Source organism: Microtus pennsylvanicus, chromosome 12 (genome assembly GCF_037038515.1).
Source record: "Microtus pennsylvanicus isolate mMicPen1 chromosome 12, mMicPen1.hap1, whole genome shotgun sequence".
Taxonomy (NCBI): domain Eukaryota; kingdom Metazoa; phylum Chordata; class Mammalia; order Rodentia; family Cricetidae; genus Microtus; species Microtus pennsylvanicus.
The window spans coordinates 7999284-8021937 of record NC_134590.1 but is presented as its reverse complement, the minus strand read 5'-3'; the positions used below and the strand labels follow the sequence as shown (position 1 = coordinate 8021937).

General features: G+C 39.8%; 1 protein-coding gene across 4 annotated transcripts in view; it reads right to left on the bottom strand.

The window, feature by feature from the left end:
- Positions 1-22654, bottom strand: part of Lin54 (lin-54 DREAM MuvB core complex component) — a 61738-nt gene that overhangs the window by 33608 nt on the left and 5476 nt on the right. For 2 of the 4 annotated variants that reach the window (XM_075943000.1, XM_075943001.1), the window contains exons 2-3: positions 7907-8622; positions 2951-3074 (exon numbers count right to left, since the gene is read on the bottom strand). In XM_075943000.1, the coding sequence (XP_075799115.1) occupies positions 2951-3074; positions 7907-8590 (808 nt within the window). In that variant the 5' untranslated portion in view covers positions 8591-8622. The remainder of the gene's footprint in view (positions 1-2950; positions 3075-7906; positions 8623-22654) is intronic. The other 2 variants (XM_075943002.1, XM_075943003.1) reach the window with 1 other exon arrangement.

Genomic DNA, 22654 nt, shown 5'->3' with positions numbered 1-22654 from the left:
ATCATGTAGAATGAAAATAGATCCATATCTATCACCAGGCACAAAACTCAAGTTCAAATGGATCAAAACCAACCAAACTGAACCTCACAGAAGAGAAATACACTTGAACGCTTTGGTACAGGAGACCACTTCCTAAATATAACCCCGGCAGCACAGACACCGAGCAACAATTAATAAATGGGACCTCCTGGAACTGAGAAGCTTCTGTAAAGCAAAGAACATGGTCAACAAGACAAAATGGCAGCCTACAGAATGGGAAAAGATCTTCACCAATCCCACATCAGACAGAAAGCTGGTCTCTAAAATATATGAAGAACTCAAGAAACTAGTCATCAAAAAAATATATAATCCAACTTAAAAAAATGGGGTACAGACCTAAACAGACAACTCTCAACAGAGGAATCTAAAATGGCTGAAAGACACTTAGGGAAATGCTCAACATCCTTAGTCATCAGAGAAATACAAATCAAAACAACTCTGAGATTCCATCTTACATCTGTAAGAACAGATAAGATCAATAACTCTAATGACAACTTATGCTGGAGAGGATGTGGGATAAAGGGAACATTCCTGCATTGCTGGTGGGAATGTAAACTGGTACAGCCGCTTTGAACATCAGTATAACAATTTCTCAGAAAATTAAAAAACAACCTTCCTCAAGACCCAGCAATACCACTTTTGAGTATACATCCAAAAGATGCTCAATTGTACCACAAGGACATGTGCTCAACTATGTTCATAGCATCATTATGTTATTATAACCAGGACCTGGAAACAACCTAAATGTCCCTTGACCAAAGAATGGATAAAGAAAATGTGTTACATTTATACAATGGATTACTACACAATGATTAAAAAAAAATGACATCTTGAAATTTGGATCTGTATGGATCTAGAAAACACTGAGTGAGGTAACCAGACCCAGAAAGACAAATATAATATATACTCACTCATAAGTGGCTTTTAGACATAGAAAAAAAAAAACAACCTACAATTCACAATCCCAGAGAACAGAGACAACAAAGAGGACCGTCAGAGAGACATACACAGATCTAATTTACATGGGAAGCAGAAAAAGACAAGATCTCCTGAGTAAATTGGAAGCATGGGGATCATGGGAGAGGGTAGAAGAAGAGGGAGAGGAAAGGAGGGGAGCAGAGAAAAATGTATAGCTCAATAAAAACAGTAAAAAAAAAATAGTTAAGCATATGCCAGGTGTGGTGGTGCACGCCTTTAATCCCTGCACTTGGGAGGTGAGTCTGAGGCCAGCCTGCTCTACATAGTGAGTTCCAGGCCAGCCAGGGCTATATGGTGAGGCCCTCAAATACAAATAAACTGCAATGTAAGGTAAATACACGACAGAAATAATCCATCCTGATGGGAACACATATAAAAACAATTACATGAAGACACCTCATTAAACTTCAATAACGTCTAAGAGTGGCCAAGAGGTGAGAGGAGCAAGGCAGTCACGAGGGTGGCAAAGAAAGCCACTCCAGGCAAGAGAAACATTGCTAAGACCCTCAGTTCCAAGAGAGCATAACCTAGTTGCTATCTCTTAAGATAAGTTAAATAGGTTTGGGCTGATAGGAGGCAAAATAAAAAGGATATAAATAGATCCTAATGGCTAAGAGAAGACTGCATTTAAATAAGTCAAAGCCAAAAATAAATATTTTAAGCATGGATGTGACAAGATCAATTTTTTTTTGAGAAACCAACTATACATAGGTAAATCAATTCAATAAGGACCTCCTCATTTAAAAAGAATCTTTAACATTTTGAAACAACATTAGCTACAATAAAAAATGGTGTAACCTACTACTTATAATACAGGACAACTACTTTTGTAGCTTAAAATGTGATATATAAAAAATGTAGGCACTATATAAAAGAAGGAACTAAGCTGGGCATGGTGTGAATGAATACTCACAACCTCAGTCCTTGAGAGAAAAACTACTGTGAATTCAGAAGCCAGCCTGGGCTACAGAGTTAGCCAGGCTAGCCAGGGCTAAAGAGCAAGATCCTACCCCTTCCTCCACAAAAGACAAAATTATCTCTGCAAACTGAACTTAGCACTAACAGTTCCAGCAACACAACGAGTATCTATCTCTATGCTTTTGTCAGCAATTGCAAGGCAAACCGTGATTAGCTTGTGACATATGATAAATGACCCAAGGACCGAACAATGGCATCCATGGCACTAATTCATGCTGATCAGGGAAAGCTGCACTGTTGGGGATTTTGTCGCTGTCTTGTATTAGTTCTGTATCTCATGAATTGATACCACAAGGTCTTTAGGTATAGCCAACCTTTCTACTAACCGAACCACAATTCCTAACAGAATACTTGAAGGTTAAATAACAAAACTGATATAGTTACTTATGATGACACATTTTAAAGTATATAATATAAAGAATTGGGTCACATTAGAAAGTATTGGTAGATGTAATACAGCTTAAATTCTATTATTATTTAAGTAACTATCATTTGGTAACATGACAATTTTCTGCTCACAAAGAATTGTATGTGGGGGCTGGGTAGGGGGTTCAGCCAGAGGCAGTGGGTTACAATTTCCCATCTTGTGTGTTTATAGATTTTGTCTTGTGTGTATGTATCTGTGTATGTGTTTCTTGTGCTTTCTGTTGTTCTGTTTTTCATTCTGGTTTATTTGCTTTTTGTTAGCCTACTTTTCTAAAGAGAGAGAAAGAAAACTGGAATGAGGAAGAGGGGAACATCTGGGAGGAATTGGGAGGGTTGAGGATTCAGGAGGATTTGGGGAGAACTGTAATCAGAATACAGTGTATGAAAAAATTATTTTTAATAAGAGTATAAAATACTAATAAATAAGCTGATTGCTACACTGAAAACGTTTTAAAGTGGCAGAATGAGCTTCTCTAAATCTAAAAGAAAGACATACACATAGTTTGATAAGACTATAAAGAAATATAACCTGCGATGACTGGTGGTGACACTTGAGTTGTCTGTCCTGTGACCGCTTTACTATTAATTGGTTTTGCAAAGATCAGCTTCGTGATCACTGGACCAGAGGTTGGTGTTCGAGGCTTCTTAGCAATCTGAAACATATAGATAACTATGAAGACATCTGTTTCCATAAAAATCTACGAAGGAAAGTTAGACAAGATTCATACACAGTAGTATATAAAGTCAGGTTATTTACCAAATTTATCTGTGTATTAATGTATAAAACATTTAAAACAAATCAATTCACCAAAGTATTAATATGATCATATCTATAAGCTCATATGTCCTAATTCCTCTAATTTCATGATAAATCCCTAGTCTCTCTGAAACATGCAGATGGTGAACGAAATAGTAAAGTTTAATAATAAAAGTGTTTAATAGTGAAACACTATGCACAATGTTAGTTTCCAAAAAAGCTATTCAATAACAAAAAGATGGAGTTCAAAAAGTACAATACAAACAATGAGGTACCACTGCACACATATGCATGACCACATTCATCTATGATCCAAAATGTAAATTATTACGTATTACAGATTTTCAACTACATTTTCTTTCTTTTCATTTTCTCTTTTTTGCTCATTTTGTTTTTGAGATAGGCATCAGTTCAGGCTGGCCTGGAGCCCACTATGTAGCCCAGGCAGACCTTGAACTCATGGCACTCTCCCTGCCTCAGCCTCCCAAGTACTGAGATTACAGGCATAAACCACCACGTTTAGCAGAGTTTCCGTAGGAGTGAAAGAAGAACTGAACCAGTTCAAGTCAATTACAAAGACAGTTTTGTAGAAGATTTGTAAAAGGCTCTGAAACATAGTTACTAAAATAGTATTTATTGTACTTTAAACTACTGGAAGGGACTATCCATACATTATTTAATTCATCTCCAATATGAAGTTAAAATATGGGCACACTGTTGACCTGAACTAAAATTTGCCACAAGTCAAAAAAGAGAGAGGTACATTTTTTGAGACAGGGAGGGTCATTCTTGTGAAGCTAACTAATGAGACCAGGCTGGCCTCGGACTCCCAGGAGAGATCACAGGTGTGAGGCACTGTGCTCAAGACCAATGTTTTTATACTGAAATTGTCAGGAAAGGCAAAGGCATAGCTGGTAAAAGAAAAGAGCGAAAACTTACCTGGCATCAACTCAAAGTTTAGTGTGTGAGGAACAGTAACTATTTTACCTTTGACAGGCCCTAACGTACTATTTATTACTGGAGGTGACAAAGTGAGTACGCATGACCAACAATAGCAATCCATCAGAAACAATATTGATCACAGTCAGGCATCAGTTCTACGTGTTCAAACTACAAACAGCATGCTATCTTACACTCACAATGTAACTTTCTTGCACTCAGAACTTATTAGTGACACAAATACCTCTGAGAGAAAATCGTATTTTCACAAAAGGAAGTCCATCCATTAGTGTGTAACAATACATCCAGCTTGCAAGCCATGACACAGCTGCGTAAATTCACTGTGCTCTGGGAAGCTGATGTAGTCTTGAGACATGAAGGGAAGCACTCCCCAAGAGCTTACTAAAGCTCTGAAGCAAAGTGGAATCTCACATATATATAGTATCAGTAACCACAGAGGTAGACTGTCTTACAAACACCTAACCTTAGCTATTAAAAGTAAGACTTGAAAGTATCTCCCCGTTTCCTGATTTTCACCATTATATATTATATGCTTACCAAACAGGAAAAAAATCCAAACACTGGAAGCAAATTACATTAATTATTCAAATGAACGATCTCATCTTGCTCTCATGGTTGTATTCTTTTAGTTGTATTCTTTTAGTGGAGCACTGTTCAAAATAACAATTTCCAGATCCATTAAGGAACCATAATTAGTTTTCAAAAAAAGCCCTCACATTGCCTAGGCTGGCCTTGAAGTCCTTATCCTGCCTCTACCCCCAAGCTCAGGGATTACAGACATGCACCACCACACCTGGCTTTATGTTCTGGATATGGAATGCAGGACTTTGTGCATGCTCCTGAAAATGATTCTTGATTTATTAATTATGTATACAGTGTTCTGTCTACATGTATGCCTGTACACCAGAAGAGGGCACCAGATCTCATTACGGATGGTTGTCAGTTACCATGTTGTTGCTGGGAATTGAACTTAGGACCTCTGAAAAAGCAGCCAGTGCTCTTAACTGCTAAGCCATCTCTCCAGGCCCTTGAAAATGATGCTTTATGCTTATTTTACTTACACTTTTGTTCTAAGGTAGCTTAGGAATCAAAGCGAAAGGGGATGCTGCCTGGCCTGGGTTCATTTGCGGGAGTGCTTGCCTGGCATACACAAAGCTCACCAGTGGTTTAGAGCATGTGTTACTCTTGCAGAGGACCTAGCTTCCATTCCCAGCACCCTAAGAAAGGCTCAAAACTATCTGCAACTTCAGTTTCAAAAGATCTGAAGCCTTTTGGGATTTGCAGGAACAAGGTACACACATGGTATATATACATACATACATACATACATACATACATACATTTAAGCAAAACATTCATTCACATAAATAAAAAATTTAAACAAAAGAAAACCTTAAAAATTTTAAGAAATCTTCAATGAATTTATGAAACTAGAAGATTAATACAAAATGAAAAAGGAAGAAAATTTACAAATAAGGTAGAAAAGTAAGCCAAATAACTCATACAAATAGCTCTCAGCATCATGCCGTCCCAGACCTGCTAGCTGCTTACTGTTCTCAAACACGGGGCACTGCAAACACGGGCCAATGGTTAGCTATCTGGAATTGGGTATGTCTACACACCCATCATCATCATGCTACAGGCAATACCGTCACTACTTCTGAACATGAGTCTTCACTCTCACCTGCTGTCCATGCTCAACCACCTCAGTACTCTAACTAAACTCAAAACAATGCTGCAGACTACATGGGGGAAATCAGATTTCTATGCATATAGGCCTTGAAATATACGTATCATGGGGACTAATGTAGAAAACTCTGAGTTTGTAGTTACTTTTTTTTTTTTAAGTGTTTTAGGGTCTCAGAAGTTGCTTCTGAGTTAGAAACATTTGAGTTACCTGAAATTAGCTGGATACTTAGAAAATATTCTAGTATGTTTCCTTGGTTTTCTGCTGTTTATTTCAATTATTTAATTAATTAATTTACTCATCTATTGGTTTTTTGTTTTTGAGTCAGGGTCTCACTTTATCGTCCTTCTCGCTGTCCTGGAACTCATTATGCCGACCAGGCGGTTCTCAGACTCAGAGATCCGCCTGTTTCTACTTCCTGAATGCGGGGATTAAGACATGTTCCTCCACGCCCAGCTCTGTTATACATTCTTTTAAGAAACATAACTTCTAAAACAAATGGAATCAGTCTTTATAAAACCAACAACAATAAAAAGAAGTGAGTGTTAGGCCAGAGTCTTTTACTATCAATACTTAGAAAATTAGAGTAGGAAATTAATGGATAGAAATAAATTACTTATTGAAACCGTACACCGCTCTCATGAACGAAAAAAAATCACTTTGATTTCTATCATTAGTTCTTTGAGACCATGATAGTGATCCACACTGCCAAGGCCAATCAAAACAGGCTTCAATACTAAGGACAGGATACTTAACAGTGATAGGCTAGGCTATCTCATTCAAGAGCGCCTCAGCAAAATAAATAAATAAACTAATTAAAGCATGAGGTAACAAAGATGGAGAACATGAACTATTAAATAACAGCAGAAAGGATACAGCAAATTACAAGACTTGAAAAAGTTTAAGCTTCTTAATGCAAAGTTCCTGAGAATTAACGTCTCTAATTCTTTTCCAACACAGTAACCAAAACTTGAATGTAAATATCAGCTAAGAGGAAACACCTCTCCCAAATTCCTTACACTCCTTCCTTTGCTACTTTGGCTCATACCTTCTTGTCTTTCTTTCTTTTTTCTTTTTTTTTGGTTTTTCAAGACAGGGCTTCCCTGTGTACTCCTGGCTGCCTTGGAACTCACAGAGATCTGCCTGCCTCTACCTCCCAAGTGTAGCCACAGCTGACTACCTCCTGGTTTCTTTTAAAAGACAACCTTCCAAACATGGAATGTACTGTGTTTTCCTTCTCGTAAGTGAATCACTATATTTCTAAATATTTCTAAGCATTCTGCTATCCTAAAGAGGCTTTTCTGGACATTAGAAGAAAAAAAAACCAAAAAACATTTCATGTATGCCCTGGTAATCCGCTATTTGAGGTATTTGAGGGTATTTTTCATACTATTAAGTGCTATTCTGAAGGATCTTCAATGTTTTAAGAACTGTGCAATTCTATATTGCTTTGTTTTGTCTTGTTATATGATCAAGTAGCCATCTTAAGCTAAGGTAAAACTTCAGAGAGGAAGTTACCCCCAGTTCCACAGTCAGCAGGACAGCACGGGGGAGACAAGCCCAGTGCTCTGCTCCATCCTATTCATCCTGTCTTCCTCACACTGAAAACATGACAATGGACAAAAAAGCTCCAAGTAAGATAAACGCTGGTGAGCATCAGCTATTGCTGCACCCAACGGTTCTCAGAGCAGCAAAGTTTAGCCTTTAGTCGTTAATTAACTAATAAAAAAGAAAGGTTGATTACTTGATGGCTCTGCAGTAAGTAAGTAGGGCATCTTTATGCCAGCAAAACAATACTCTTGTAGGCAAACTATCACTATGCATAAAATCTTTAAAAAGCTACAAATAAACCATTCAGAAATTTAACCAAAATTTAGTTTGCTATGAAGTTTTCTGGTAAAAAGTTTCATGAGCATTAGACATACCAAATTTAAAAACAAAACAAATTCATACAATTACTTTAAAACATTCAAAAGAATTCATTAGAAGTTATGCAATTAACAACCCTATAAACACAACTTTGAGTCAGTTTAATTTTTTAACATGCACTTTAAGTAATATGCCCCCTTTGTTGCTTTTACCTGTACTGTTTTTAACTGTTGGGTCTGTAACACAGAGGGCTGAGTTGCAGTATTAATCAGTTGACTTCCTGGGGTCAATGCTGAGACACCAATGACAGGTTTCACCTCTGGCCCCCCTCCAATGGTAACTACTTTAATTTGCTGTGGTGGCAACTTAGCATCTCCTGGCTGGGCCTGAGCTGTAACTTTCTGAGCCTGGGGTAGTTGGCTATGGGGTAGTGCTAAAACAATTGGTGAACCAGATTTGCCCAAAGTTGTTAAAATTAACTTCTGTCCATCTGGTTTAAGGGTCTGATTGCCAAGTTTAAGATCAGATGTCTGTGATACTTTGTTTAGAATAATCTGATTGGCTGATATAGTCACAGGAGTCTGAGCACCAAGTTTTTGAAGGCCACTTGGAAATGCTGGTTTCACTGTGGTATTAGAATCTGCTTTAGGAACTGTGGTATTCACTGCAACTTGGTTAGTGTGGTTACTGTACACTGTGATGGGTTCCGTGGAAATGGGCGTGGCTGTAGAGTCACCAGTAGAATTTATGTTGACAATCTCTTCCAGTTCTGTCTCCATGGGAATTGGGGATGACACAATGACAGCCTCAATACTATCCTCATCCACTAACGTTATAGCCGTGTCCATTATCTCCTCTGGAAGCAAGCTATTCACCTCAGCCGGCACCACCTCCATGGCCGCTCTGCTTCTAGGAAGATGCCCAGGTGCTGGAAGAAAAGAGGGAAAACTGTTACCAGGTTTTAAAGCAGATTTTCAAAAATACATTCAGGAAAAATGTAAATAACAAAACCAACAGTGCTGAAATTAGTAATTAAATGAAGAACATTCTGGATATTTATCTAGATTTCACCATTTTCACAAATCGTAGCTTTTAAGAATCTAGGATATGGAATTATCTGTAAATCTTCAATGGTCTATCTTGGTCCTCCATAGGACACTACTGTTAGAAAAATCCACTAAATGTTAATGGAGTTTCTAGACTATGGGACCCAAGTCTAATCAATTAGCTTCACACTAAGGGAACTTTTCTTTGGAAAGATTTTCAAATCCTCTGCCATTTAAAGTGTCAAAGGGGAACTAGTTAAGAATTTACACATCTAGAAATCTGGCTCAGCAAGTAAGAGCAACTGTTGCTCTTGCAAAGCACAGTGCTCAGTTTCCAGCACTCACATGGTAGCTCCTAACATTCTGGAACTCCAGTTCCTGAGGAGCCAAAGCCCTCTTCTGACTTCCACGGATACCAGGCACACACATGACGCACATATATACATGCAGGCAACACATACATAAGAAATAAAAATAAATATAAAAAGAAGAAAATATATACAGCAGTCGCCATCAAGAGAAAAAAGTAAGTCCAGATTATGGACAAATCAGCTGTAATGCTTTTACCTAAAAATCTTTAGAGTGTCCAATAAAAGAGTGAATTCCGGTACCAGCATGTATTAAAGCAGCCCAGCATGTCTAGACTAGACAGCAGTCAAGTGTTTGCTCAGAGAACTTCAAAACCCTTTAGAACCCCACCAGCAATTCTTCCTCTTCTTGGAGGCATGACATCATCTCACCACTGGCTCAATCCTTCAGCTTCCTGAGTGCTAGCACTGCAGGTGGCATCACCACACCCATCTTATTTTCTTTAAAATACATAACAAGCATTGAAAAATGAAGAGTAGCATATATAGCTGGCAAGGAACATGGTCTGTAATCTCAGCCCTGGGAAGCTGAGTAGGACTGTGGCACGCACGTTCTAGGGCAGCCTGTGTTACACTAAAGAGAAACACATACAAACTACAAACTATATTTAGTAGCCATGGCAAATATTACTGCTGCCAAAATAAGCCATCAGTATAGAGCACTTACTATGGCAAAGATGGCATAAGTTTCCTCCCCAAACCTCTGGTTCGTGTAGCATTACCCTATTTCATAGATTAAAGAATGTAGAAAGGTTAAATAATTGTCCAAGGCAAAAGTGAATGGTAGAGGCAGGATTCAAACTCTGGTTTGTATGATTCCAAAGTTAGTCATTTTAACTGCAAAATTATACTATCATAAACGCTGGTGACTAAAATAAGCCTAAACCTTCACAGTCAACTTCCTGTCCTGAAAGCCCACACTACATGAGTGTTGTCTATCACAACAGCTTTGTATTTTTGCTCACACTAGAACTTCATGTACAGGAAATCGTGTACAGATGTTCCTCAGTGAAAGACGCTGTCCCACAAAAACAATCATAAAATGCTTAAGTCAAATATGCAATCCACCTACCAAACAACTAGATGGCAGAATATCGGACCCCTGGAGAGAATCACAGGCTGCTGTGGGCCACCCCACATGGGTGTTAGAATGAACTGCAGTTCTCGGGAAGAACAACTGGTACTCTTAACCTCAGCCGCTGAGCCCTCTTCCCAGCCCCACCTTAGCATGTGTAAAGCAGTGCTTCTCAACCTGTAGGTCAGGACCCCTTTGAGAGTCAGATTGCCCTTTTACTATGGTCTCAAATCAGGCATCTTGCATATCAGATATGTACATTAATATTCATAACAGAAGCAAAATTACAGTTATAAAGTAGCAACAAAAACAGTTTTATGGTTGCAGGTCACCAAAGCATGAGGAACCGTATTAAAGAGTCACAGCAGCAGGAAGGGTGAGAAGCACTGATGTAAAGGAAGAACGAAACAACTCCGCTGAACTAGTTACTGTGGCAGACACCTGTGTACACACAGTTGCATCGCATGCCCTCCTGACTGCGTGACTGAGACAGTCCGCACTGCTGCTCTCAGCGCCAGCTCTTTCTTCTGACTGTTAAGTATATCCTACTGCACAGCTCTCCCACTTTGTGTATCCATCCACTTAGTACTGGGCACTGGAACTTTCTCAGGCTGAAACTGCTATGGTAACCCTGCTGTAAACATTAAGTTCAAGGTTCATGGCTATGTCTTTCCATTTCTTTTGAGGAAGGAGTCAAACTTTTATGGTTCTGTTGGATGCAGGTACTCAGATTACCTCATTCAGTACGGGTGGAGCATCCAATCTGTAGTAGGATGAAGAGCCTGTGTGACTGTGGGTGGGGCCCTTCGTGGGTGTGGTAGAGACTGTGTGGCTATGGGTGGGGCCCTTTGTTGTGTGTGGTAGGGACTGTATGGCTATGGGAGAGGCCCTTCATTATGTGTGGTTAGGATTGTCACTGAAGCATATGTCACTGGTGTTGGTATTCTGTGAGCCTGTACTGTGAATGCCTGTAAGCCTATCAGTATCCATGGGGTGATTATAGCTTTGGCTGTGTTCAGCACCCAGTTTGTGTGCCATGCCTCACTTCTCCATTTTCCCCAAAGTTTGCAAACTATAATAATTATTTTCATCTATGTATTATTGGGACTGATAGTTTCCCAGCATATATAAAGAACTCATTCAGCTCAATAGGAATCCTAAAAGCTAGCACGCACCCCCCCCCCCCCCCCCGCCAAAAGGTCTTAAGGCTGGTGTTGCTGAAATTATCGGCATGTGTCACCATGTCCCTGCTATTAAGTCACTCAAATGCACTTGCACATATTCTTACACACACACACACACAATTACACATGAAAAGATAGTCACACAGATGATAAAAGGGTTGGGGAAGAAATCAGAGAATCAATACCCTTCACAATAGCCACAAATAGCATAAAATATCTCGGAGTAACTCTAACCAAACAAGTAGAAGACTTGTATGACAAGAACTTTAAATCTTTGAAGAAAAAAAAAGAAGACACCAGAAAGTGGAAGATCTCCCATGCTCTTGGGTGGGTAGATTTAAATTTTTTTTTATTTTTCGAGACAGGGTTTCTCCGTAGCTTTTGGTTCCTGTCCTGGAACTAGCTCTTGTAGACCAGGCTGGCCTCGAACTCACAGAGATCCGCCTGCCTCTGCCTCCCGAGTGCTGGGATTAAAGGCATGCGCCACCATCGCCCGGCGGGTGGGTAGATTTAACATAGTAAAAATGGCAATCTTACCAAAAGCAACCTACAGATTCAACGCAATGCCCAGCAAAATTCTTCAAAGACCTCGAAAGAACAGTACTCAACTTCACATGGAAAAGCAAAAAACCCAGGATAACCTAAACAGTCCTGTACAATAAAAGAACTTCTGGAGGCATCACAATCCCTGACTTCAAACTCTACTACAGAGCTCCAGTACTGAAAACAGCCTGGTATTGGCGTAAGAACAGACAGGAGGACCAATGAAACCGAATAGAAGACCCAGATATCAATCCACACATCTTCAAACACATCATCTTTGATAAAGAAGCAAAAAATATCAAATAGAAAAAAGAAAGTATATTTAACAAGTGGTGCTGGCATAACTAGATATCAACACGTAGAAGAATGAAAATAGATCCATATCTATCACCATGCACAAAACTCAAGTCCAAATGGATCAAAGACCTCAACATAAAGCCAGCCACACTGAACCTTATAGAAGAGAAAGTGGGAAGTACACTTGAACGCATTGGCACAGGAGACCACTTCCTAAATAGAACCCCAACAGCACAGACACTGAGAGAAACAATTAATAAATGGGACCTCCTGAAACTGAAAAGCTTCTATAAAGCAAAGAACACGGTCAACAAGACAAAACGGCATCCTACAAAAGGGGAAAAGATCTTTACTAACCCCGCATCAGACAAAGGTCTGGTCTCCAAAATAAACAAAGAACTCAAGAAACTGGAGACCAAAAGATCACATAATCCAATTAAAAAAAAATGAAGTACAGACCTAAACAAAGAACTCTCAACAGAGGAATTTAAAATAGCTGAAAGACACTTAAGGAAATGTTCAACATCCTTAGTCATCAGAGAAATGCAAATAGAAACAACTCTGAGGTTCCATCTTACACTTGTAAGAATGGCCAAGATCAAAACATTGATGAGAATTTATGCTGGAGAGGTTGTGGGGGAAAGGGAATACTTCTGTGTTGCTGGTGGGAATGCAAGCTGGTACAACCCCTTTGGATGTCAGTGTGGTGATTTCTCAGAAAATTAGGAAACAACCTTCCTCAAGACCCAGTAATACTACTTTTGGGTATATATCCAAAGGATGCTCAATCGTGCCACAAGGACATGTGCTCAACTATGTTCACAGCAGCTTTGTCATAGCCAGAACCTGGAAACAACCTAAATGCCCCTCGATCGAAGAATGGATAAGGAAAATGTGGTACATTTATACAATGGAGTGCTACACAGCAGAAAAAAAATAACAACACCTTGAATTTTCCAGGAAAATGGACAGAGCTATAAAACATTATTTTGAGTGAGGTAACCCAGACACAGAAAGACAATTATCACATGTACGCACTCATAGGTGTTTTTTAAGCATAAAGCAAAGAAAGCCAGCCTACAAACCACAATCCCAGAGAACTTAGACAACAATGCGGACACTAAGAGAGACATACATAGATCTAATCTACATGGGAAGTAGAAAGTAGAAAAAGACAAGATCTCCTGAGTAAACTGGGAGCATGGGGACCTTGGAGGATGATTGGAAGGGGAGGAGAAAAGCAGGAAGGGGAACAGAGAAAAATGTAGAGCTCAATGAATATCAATAAAAAATAAACAAATAAATAGTTGTAATTGAAAAAAAGAAAAGATAGTCACATTGTTATAGCTGTCTGTGGTAGAGTATACACTAGGCACTGTATGCAGGTGATGCTATTACATACATGTAGACAAAACACTCATACACATAAAGATAAATAAATCTATAAAATAAAAACCTAGCAATTCTATATCTAGTTATACATATCTGTGTATGCCACAGATATCTAGCACAGAAGGTCCCCGACTCTGAGTAGTTCAACTGTGTTTTGTTTTTCCTTCTTTACAATGTGCAAACAGAGCACAGACACTTCCATATGAACTCTGATCTTTCTTAGGGCCTGGAACACTCCATCCCAGCCTCCATTCGCCCTTTTCCTTAGGATCATGACATGGATGGAGCTAGGGACTCCACATTTTTTCATAAATAAAGGTTGGCATTTCTTGCAATCCTAAGAACTCATTCTTGCAACCCAATCCAACTCCTGTGATTTTCAATGAGCACAAAACTCCATGTCCTCACTGCCGTCCTGCTGAAGTCCCCACACAACGAGTTCTGAGGGCTCCTCAACTCACAGGATCTGAGTGTGTAGAATGACTAAAACTTGTCGTCCTGTGGGCTTACATTCCTCAGCTAGGGGCATGGAATTCAGTGTGCAGTGACTAAGCACCATCCACTGGGTTGCCATTCCCGTCCAAGCTGCTCTTGTCTAACTCAGACGAAATCATTCACCACCAGACATTCTTTAGCCTAGCCCACAAGGGCCCATTTTTCCCTTCCTTTCCAGGAACCATGGCTCAAACTGAGAAGGAAGATTTTTTTTTAATAGACTATTTACAAGCTAGGAAACAAAGTAACCAGTTACTGCTTCAGAAGCAGAAAACACAAAGTCCTGAGGATGAAATAAAGTTTGTTTTTTAGTAGTAACAGGAAAAGCATGAGAATCATGTGGAGGCCAGTTCCTCTAGACCCTAAGTCCCACAGAGAAGACAAAGAGGTTGCCCAGGCTGGCGCCCAACATACAGAGGGAATTGGCACCCAATTGCTGAAAGAGGGAGACTGTTTTTCTTAAGTTGGACAATAATCAATGCTACCCTTCGCTACAGAGAGGGCTACTGTACCATCCAAAGCCATTTGCTATATAAGCCCCTTTGGATTTTGGACATAACCCAGACTCAGATGCATGCCAGGCAAAATGTTCTGCCTCTGAGCTACATTCCTAGCTCTATTTTATTTTGGACAGGGTTTGGTTAAGTCACTCAGGCTAACCTGAAAGTTGCGCTCCGTCTGCCTCAGCCACCCAATAGCTCAGATCACAGGCATGTACCACCATAAAAAGATTTTTTTAAAGCAAGAGCTCATGCTGGAGCAATGGTAGCACAAGCCTTTAAACCCAGCACTCGGGACAGAGGCAGATTTCTACTTACTTAAGGGAATGAAAACTTGCCTGTTTTCCAGTCTCACTCGCTTATCTGTAGGTTTCTCAGATTTCCTTTATCAAGTTAGCTTCTATTCTGTTTTCTGATTTTTTCAAAAGATCGTTTTACTATTATATTTGTGTGGCGGGCGATGAGGTGAGTGCACAAGTACCATTGTGCAAGTATAGAAGCTCAGAGGACAAAGTGATTCTCTCCTTCCACTATGTGAACAGCAGGAACAGATGTAGATCATTAGCTTGGCCAAAAGCACCATGATCTATGAAGCATCTTGCCTACTCTTTAAAACAAACAAACAAACCTAGGCCTAGAGAAATGGCTCAGCAGTTAAAAAGCATTGGCTGCTGTTTCAGAAGACCGGGAATGGACATCCAGCACCCACATGGCAGCTCACAACCATTTTAACTCTGTTCCATGGGATCTGACGCCCTCTTCTGGACTGAGGGTACTGTACATATGGGTAAATGGCATACACACAGGCGAGACATCTATATATGAAGTAAAAATAATAAATCTATAAAAATTTCAATGACATCAAGAATGGTGGTCGTGTATAATCCAAGGATTTAGGAGAATGAGGCAGACAGACTGTGATTTCAGGGCTAACCTGGTGGTGGCTTGGATGAGCAGTGGCCCCCACAGGCTCATGTATGAACAAGGAATCCCCAGCTGTTGGGCTGTTTGGGAGAAGTTATGGAAACTTTTTTATGTACAGTCTTGCTGGACGAAGTATCTCAGTGGGAGAGCACTCTGAGGGTTAACAGCCTCATAGACTTCCTGCTTGTTCTCAGCACTTCCTCTACATAGAGGAAGTGTCTTCAATTAGCTTCCTGCCCCTAGGCCATGTATTCCTTGTCACAAAGAACTTTGACCTGAAACCGTAAGCTAAAATAAACATTCTTCTTTAAGTTTCTCTTTGGTCATGGTACTGTATCACAGCACCTATGTCCACATCAAGTCACAGTCACAGAAGAAGGGTGAGGGATGGAAACTGAACTCACTGGAACAACACTGGCCTGGGATGTATAAGGCTCAATGTTCAATTTCAGGCGAGCGCACGCGCACACACACACACACACATTTACTTCTGCAAAATGCTTGCTTTTTCTATAACTATCAAAAAAACAGATGGTTTTCTACTTTAGTCTACAAGTTAAACTGACTTTTATTACCAATCCAGTTCTACATTCTCAAACATCACTTCAGTGTATCACACTGTGTATAAACTACTGGATTCTACTCTCAATATTTTACTAAGCATTTTGTCTATATTCACGATAGGTATTAGTCTGTGCTTTCTTTTCTTGTGGCATCTGCCTGGGATTAATGTTAGCTGCCAAAATGAAGTGGAGCTCATTCTCTGTCCAGGGAAAGCTTGCACGGAATTACCCAGTTCCTCCTTACATGTTGCTGAGAATTCATCAGTGGATTCTCATAGCTTATAGGAAGCTTTCTTTTGTGTCAGCTCTAGGGACAAGGTCTCACATACACACGGGCAGGCTTCAAGTGATCCTGCTTCAACTTGTCAAGCCTCTATAGAAAGGAACCACTGTGCCTGGCTTATAAAAAGGGTTTTTCTTAAACCAAAAAATTTAATATCTTTGATAAACTCTTTATGAGTCACTTTGATATTTGATAGTTTGTGTCTTTGAAGGAATTTGTCTATTTCCTTGAAGTTGCCAAATTTATTAGCACTACATAACTGTATTTAATTATATATAATTAAAGCTATCTACAGTATTCTTTCCCTTTAATATCTGTAGGCTCTGTAGGAATGTCCTCTCTCTAGTCCTCCAACCGATGTTTTCTTTCCCCCTTTTCATCATTAATCTGGTTAGAGATGTCAACTGTCATTTTTAACCTAGTCAAATGCTATCTTAAATGATTACCTTTTTCTCTTCCTTCTGAGTGCTTTGGGTGAAATCTGACCTTCTTTGTCCAGCTTCTTAAAATGGCAATAAGGGTCAGGGTTTAGTAAGCCCAGCCTGGCCCACAGTGCAATTCTACATGGCTCTCATCCTAAGGGTGTTCTTGTTATTGTTTGTTACATTTCTAGATGGTTGGGGGAGAAAATACATGAGCAATTTTATACCTGCTATTTGTCCTCCAGAAATGTTTCAAACTGTGGTTCAGATCACTGACACAGCTTTGTTTTGTTTCTTCCCCCAAAGTGGCAAGAAAACATCCCTAAGAAGCAAAGGGATGGTACAGTGCAGACAAGCAGGGGCCCACACTGGCTCCCGCAGCCACAGCTCTAAAGGGCAGGCTGGCTCATTTTCAAGCCTTCTATATAGTCAATAAGCCATTAAGACATAAAAAACCAAATTTAACAAAAACAAACCAAAGAATACCAATGCTACTTTAAATGCATTCCATTAAGGTCAAATTTTACTATCATTTATTCACTTCAAAATATTTTCTAATAGTCCTTGTGATTTCATCTTTGACACACAGATAATAGACAGCATTCAACCTAAACATTTGGAGATTTTCTATGTATCTTATATCAATGTCTAGCTTAACTCTTCTATTGTCTGAAGCAGAAACTCTAGCATTTCCATAATTTGAAATAAGAGACTTGTGCATCAGTTATCATCTATCTTGGTGGATGCTTCACCTTGTGCACTTGAACGCATGTTCTGTAGACTGAAGGTAGTGTTCTAAAATGTTAGGTCAAGTTGACTTTGACTATTATTTGCATAGTCCATATCCTTATTCATGTTTAGTCAGGCGTAGTAGATACTTACTCCTCTAACCCCAGAACCTGAGAGATTGCTGGGTCTCAGGCGAGCAAGGAGAAAAGGAAAGCAACTTACTGAATAAAAACAAACCACTGTTCTGTTGTTCTAACAACCACTGAGAGCCAGTGTTAAAGTTCCTAAATACGGTTGTGGTCCAATCCTTTAAAGTTCTGCTATTAAAACCGTAAGTCCACATTCATCCTGTTAGGGACTTGGGAGCAGCAAAGAATGGTGGTGCATGCTAGAAGTCCCAATACTTGGGAAGCAGGAGGGTTTTGAGGCAATTTCACTGCTAATTTTCTGTCTGACAGACCTATCCAGTGGTAAGATTGTGGCGTTGAAGTCTCCCACTATTAGTGTGGGGGGGTTAATGTAAGATTTAAGCTTTAGAAGTGTTTCTTTTACATATGAGGGTGCTCTTGTATTTGGGGCATAATGTTCAGTATTGAGATTTCCTCTTGATGGATTTTTCCTGTGACTAATATGAAATGTCTTTGTCTCTTTTGATTGATCTTATATTAAGATAGCTACACCAGCTTATTTCTTAGGTCATTTGATTGGAAAATTTTTTCCCAACCCTTTACTCTGAGGCAGTCTTTGAGGTTGAGGTATGTTTTCTGTATGCAGCAGAAGGATGGATTCTGTTTTCATATCCAATCTGTTAGCCTACATCTTTTTATAGGTGAGTTAAGTCCATTTTTATTAAGGGATATTAATGACCAGTGACTGCTAGTTCCTGTTATTTTAGTTTTTGTTGTTAGTGATGTTACTGTGTGTGTTTTTCCCTACTTTGAGATTTGCTGCTGTGAGATCATCTATTGTCTATGTATTTGTGAATGTAGCTAACTTCCTGGGTTAGAGTTTTCCTTCTAGTACTTTGTGTAGCGTTGGATTTGTGGCTAGCTAGGTATTGGTTAAATCTGGTTCTGTTATGGAATATCTTGCTTTGTCCGTCTATGGTGATTGAAAGTTTTACTGGGTATAGTAGTCCAGGCTGGCATTTTGAAGCAATTTCAAAGCTAGCCTGAGTCACATAGCAAGACTGCTTCAGAGTGGGATAAGCAGAGGAGGAAGAGAGAAAGGAAGGGAGGGGAGAGAAGGGGAACATGCAATACGTAGAATATATAGGACTAGAAGCCTGTGTATGCCTTTTTGAGCTGGGAGTTCAAACTTCTAATAAACAATCTAATTGGTGTGGCCAGTCTGTTAGTGATATGGGACTGTGCAAGGTTGTAGAGCCAGGATGGCTCAGAAACCACTCAAGTCTATGGAGCACCTCACATCCTTACATATTTCAATAGGATCAATGCAGGGCCCTTTAGTAACGTGACTCATCGCCCTAGTTTTTCCCTTAGGAATGGAAGCTATGTGCTAGCATATTTGTCTTCATCAATGCTCAAGTCTATTCCAAGGAAAGGGGATTTTCACAGGCCAGGAAATTAAGTAATTTCAGTTTGCTCACCCACACAAGAGTTACCACCAGCCAGTGTATGGAGGGAAGAAACCAGAACATTAAGAGTGATCACCAAGGCCAAGCAGTGGTAGCACACATCTTTAAGCCCAGCACTCGGGAGGCAGAGGCAGGTGAATCCCTGTGAGTTCGAGGCCAGCCTGGTCTACAAGAACTAGTTCCAGGATAGCTAGGACTGTTACACAGGGAAACCCTGTCTCGAAAAACAAAACAAAAACAAAAAAACAAAACAAAGAACGATCCCCAAGCCTCCAGCAGTTTCACAGCTCATCGCAAGAATGTTCTAAGTATCTAAAGGCAAAAATGCACTCCTAAAAGTAATCAATATTTTACTCCCTCACGGTTGAAAGTGGTTGAAAGCTTTAAGTCCAACCAGTCACTCAATTCTAAAAGTCTAGTGATTTCTATCTCTGTTGCAAAGCCCTTTGTTAAGTAGCACCTTCAGCACCATATCCTACACCTGGCTGTTGTCATAGCATCTCCTGCCATCAGGAAGTTTGTGTCTATTTGTCTGTGACTGGATCACCCTCCCATTTCTTTAGAATGTGAGTTACAGGAGGTGGGACTTGTTGGTCTTCCTCACTAAAATCCCTTCCTATCCTAGGGCCAATGGAGCTGGCTAACAACAGCCTCCTGGTAGAAATGTGAAGAATGAATAAACCAGCCATGGAGAGGTACCATAAGGAGCTCTACCATTATTTATACTGAGGGCTGCAAATAGTTGTCTGGGTAAGGTGGGTTTCTCTAATAATCTGGGTCTGTACAGCACTTGAAATAAGAAATCCACACCACTATAAGTCATGTTAAACAAGATGAGAAACTATGTTCAAGTAAACTTTTCAACAATGTTGTCTGAAAATACTTTCTATCTAAAAACCTACAAGGTATCCTTAACTTTCAACTAACTTACAGTTTTCTCAGTAGTTTTGTAACTTTGAGAAAGTTTTGGAAATTCAGCCCTAAAGAGCATAAAGCTCAACAGACAAACAGAACAACTATAGCTGCTTCCCAGGAGAGGTGGCCTCATCTCAACATTATGATGAACAGACAGTTAAAGTACTATTGCAGTAAAAAGTCCACAGCAGAGATTTGGCATTGAAAAAGTAAGCTGTATCTAAAATTTTAAAATAATATATATATGGAAATAAAAGGCTACATTTTTACATTTTCAAATAATTTATTGCCAGGCGGTAGTGGTGCATGCCTTTCATCTCAGCAGTCAGGAGGCAGAGGCAGGCAGAGTTTTTTGAGTTCAAGGTCAGCCTGGTCTACAAGAGCTAGTTCCAGGACAACTAGCTGTTACACAGAGAAACCCTGTCTTGAAAAACCAAAATAATAATAATAATTTATTATAGAGTGTTACCACAGAAACAGCACACCTGAATGCTGAGGCAGGAGTACCATGAGTTCAATACCAGCGTGGATTATATAGGAAGACTTTATTTCAAACAACAAATTATTTATTAGAATTTCACACAGAAGACCTACTTTCCAATCTTGGCTCTACTCAGCGCTTACCATGTTGTCTTAGGGTTTCTATTGCTGCGACAAACACCATGACATAAAGCACGCTGGGTAGGAAAGGGTTTACTTGGCTTACATTTCCAGATCCTAGTCCATTACTGAAGGAAGTCAGAACAGGAACTCGAACAGGGCAAGAACCTGGAGGCAGGAGCTGACGCAGAGGCTATGAAGTGATTACTGGCTTGCTCCAAGTGGCTTGCTCATCCTGCTTTCTTATAGAACCCAGGACCACCAGTTCAGGGATGGCACCACCCACAAGGGGCTGGGTCTTTCCCCACTGATCACTAATTGAGAAATTGCCTTACAGCTGCATCTCATGGGGCATTTCCTCAACTGAGGTTCCTTTCTCTCTGATGACTCCTGCTTGTCAAGATGACACAAAATCAGTCAGTACACAGGTAATCTCACACTCACAAGGTCACTACGAAGACACGTGTGCGCTCTAACTCCACATCCCCTGCTTGCTTCTCTAAGCAGCTTCTCCCTTTAAGTTCTGTTTTTATGCATTTAATATTCCTTCAGAGCTTGCCTCTGCTTCCAGACTGCTGATGCAGTGTGGCTCCTGCTGCCCTGCTTTCCTCACCATGGTGGATTGTCCCCCTTCTGGAGCAGTCTTGTGCCCATAACCACAGCTGCTCTGAGTCACGAAAGACAGCTAGAAACAGGGACTCTTAGTGTAAGCAGTTTGAGATGTGATCCCCAAATACTGGAGGATATGACTGGCGGCTTCAGGGTCCCACCACCTTCACTATCCTGCAATGACAGACTGGAGCCTAGAATAGTGAGTCACAATCAATGGTTTCTTCAGATATCCTAACACAACAACCAGACCCAAAACTAAGACAGATGCTAACCTAAACCGCTTGGATTCCCATGTTCATAGCCTTACTGACACCCAGTAAGGTCATCATTGTGTGTCCTAAATAAATAAAAAATGAAAATAACACTAGTCAATATTTTCCACATAATTTTTTTCAAATGTCTTTTTAAAACTGTTATTATTTTAGATAGGAGTCTCACTGTGTAGCCCCTGTCTAGCCTACAGCTTATTCTTTAGACCAAATTGGTCTCAAACTCACAGAAATCCACTTGTCTTTTTCTCCTGAGTGCTGAATTTAAAGGTGAGCGCCACCAAACCCAGCTAAATACCATCACCTTTAAATTATATTCATTTCTTCAGCCATTGATTGTGTATCTTAATTTCCTGTTTTTATGTTTTTCTCCTTTTGCCCCATAATTTTCTGTATTTCTCAATAAAGCATGCCAAATTGTGATACAGAAAAAAAATAAGACAAACTCTTTTAATCTGGGGCTGGAGTGGCAGCCCAGCTAGCTGATAAAGGTGCTTGCTACCATGCCTAATGACCTGAGTCTGATCCATGGGTCCACATGGTGGAAAGAGAACCAACCCTCTAAGTTGTCCTCTGATCTCCATATATGGGCCACAGCAAATTAATTTTAAATTTTTGACATACCTCCACAGAAATACTAATCTGTCATATAACATGTGAATCATGTGTGAATTACTACTCCATCCCTTTGCAACCAACAGTACCCAAATCTCCAGCTTAAAGTAAACTATGGTGTTTTTTTACTTGACCCCTCTCAGGTACACTACATCTTATGTAATCATACGGGACTTATGCCCCTAGGTATATTTGTAAGGCTGCCATTCTACTCAAAAGCTGTATGCAACTCCAAGTCTACTGCAGTAAGGCCCTTTCAGCCTATAGTTTCAGTTTTACCTCCAATGATTCTTAAACCAAAAGCCCTCTGGGGCAGTAATATTTAAATCGGGTTTTCCCATATTCCTAGCATAGTATAGGGCTCACAGACAAACCCTAATACAGGCTGACTATCCCTTATTCGAAACTCTTGGGAACAGAAGTATTTCATATTCTCAAGTTTCACATTGGGGATATATGTATAGCTTTTCCTCCTAATGTTATTCTACATCAATATCTGAAAAGTTCTAAAATGTAAAAGTTTCTGAATGA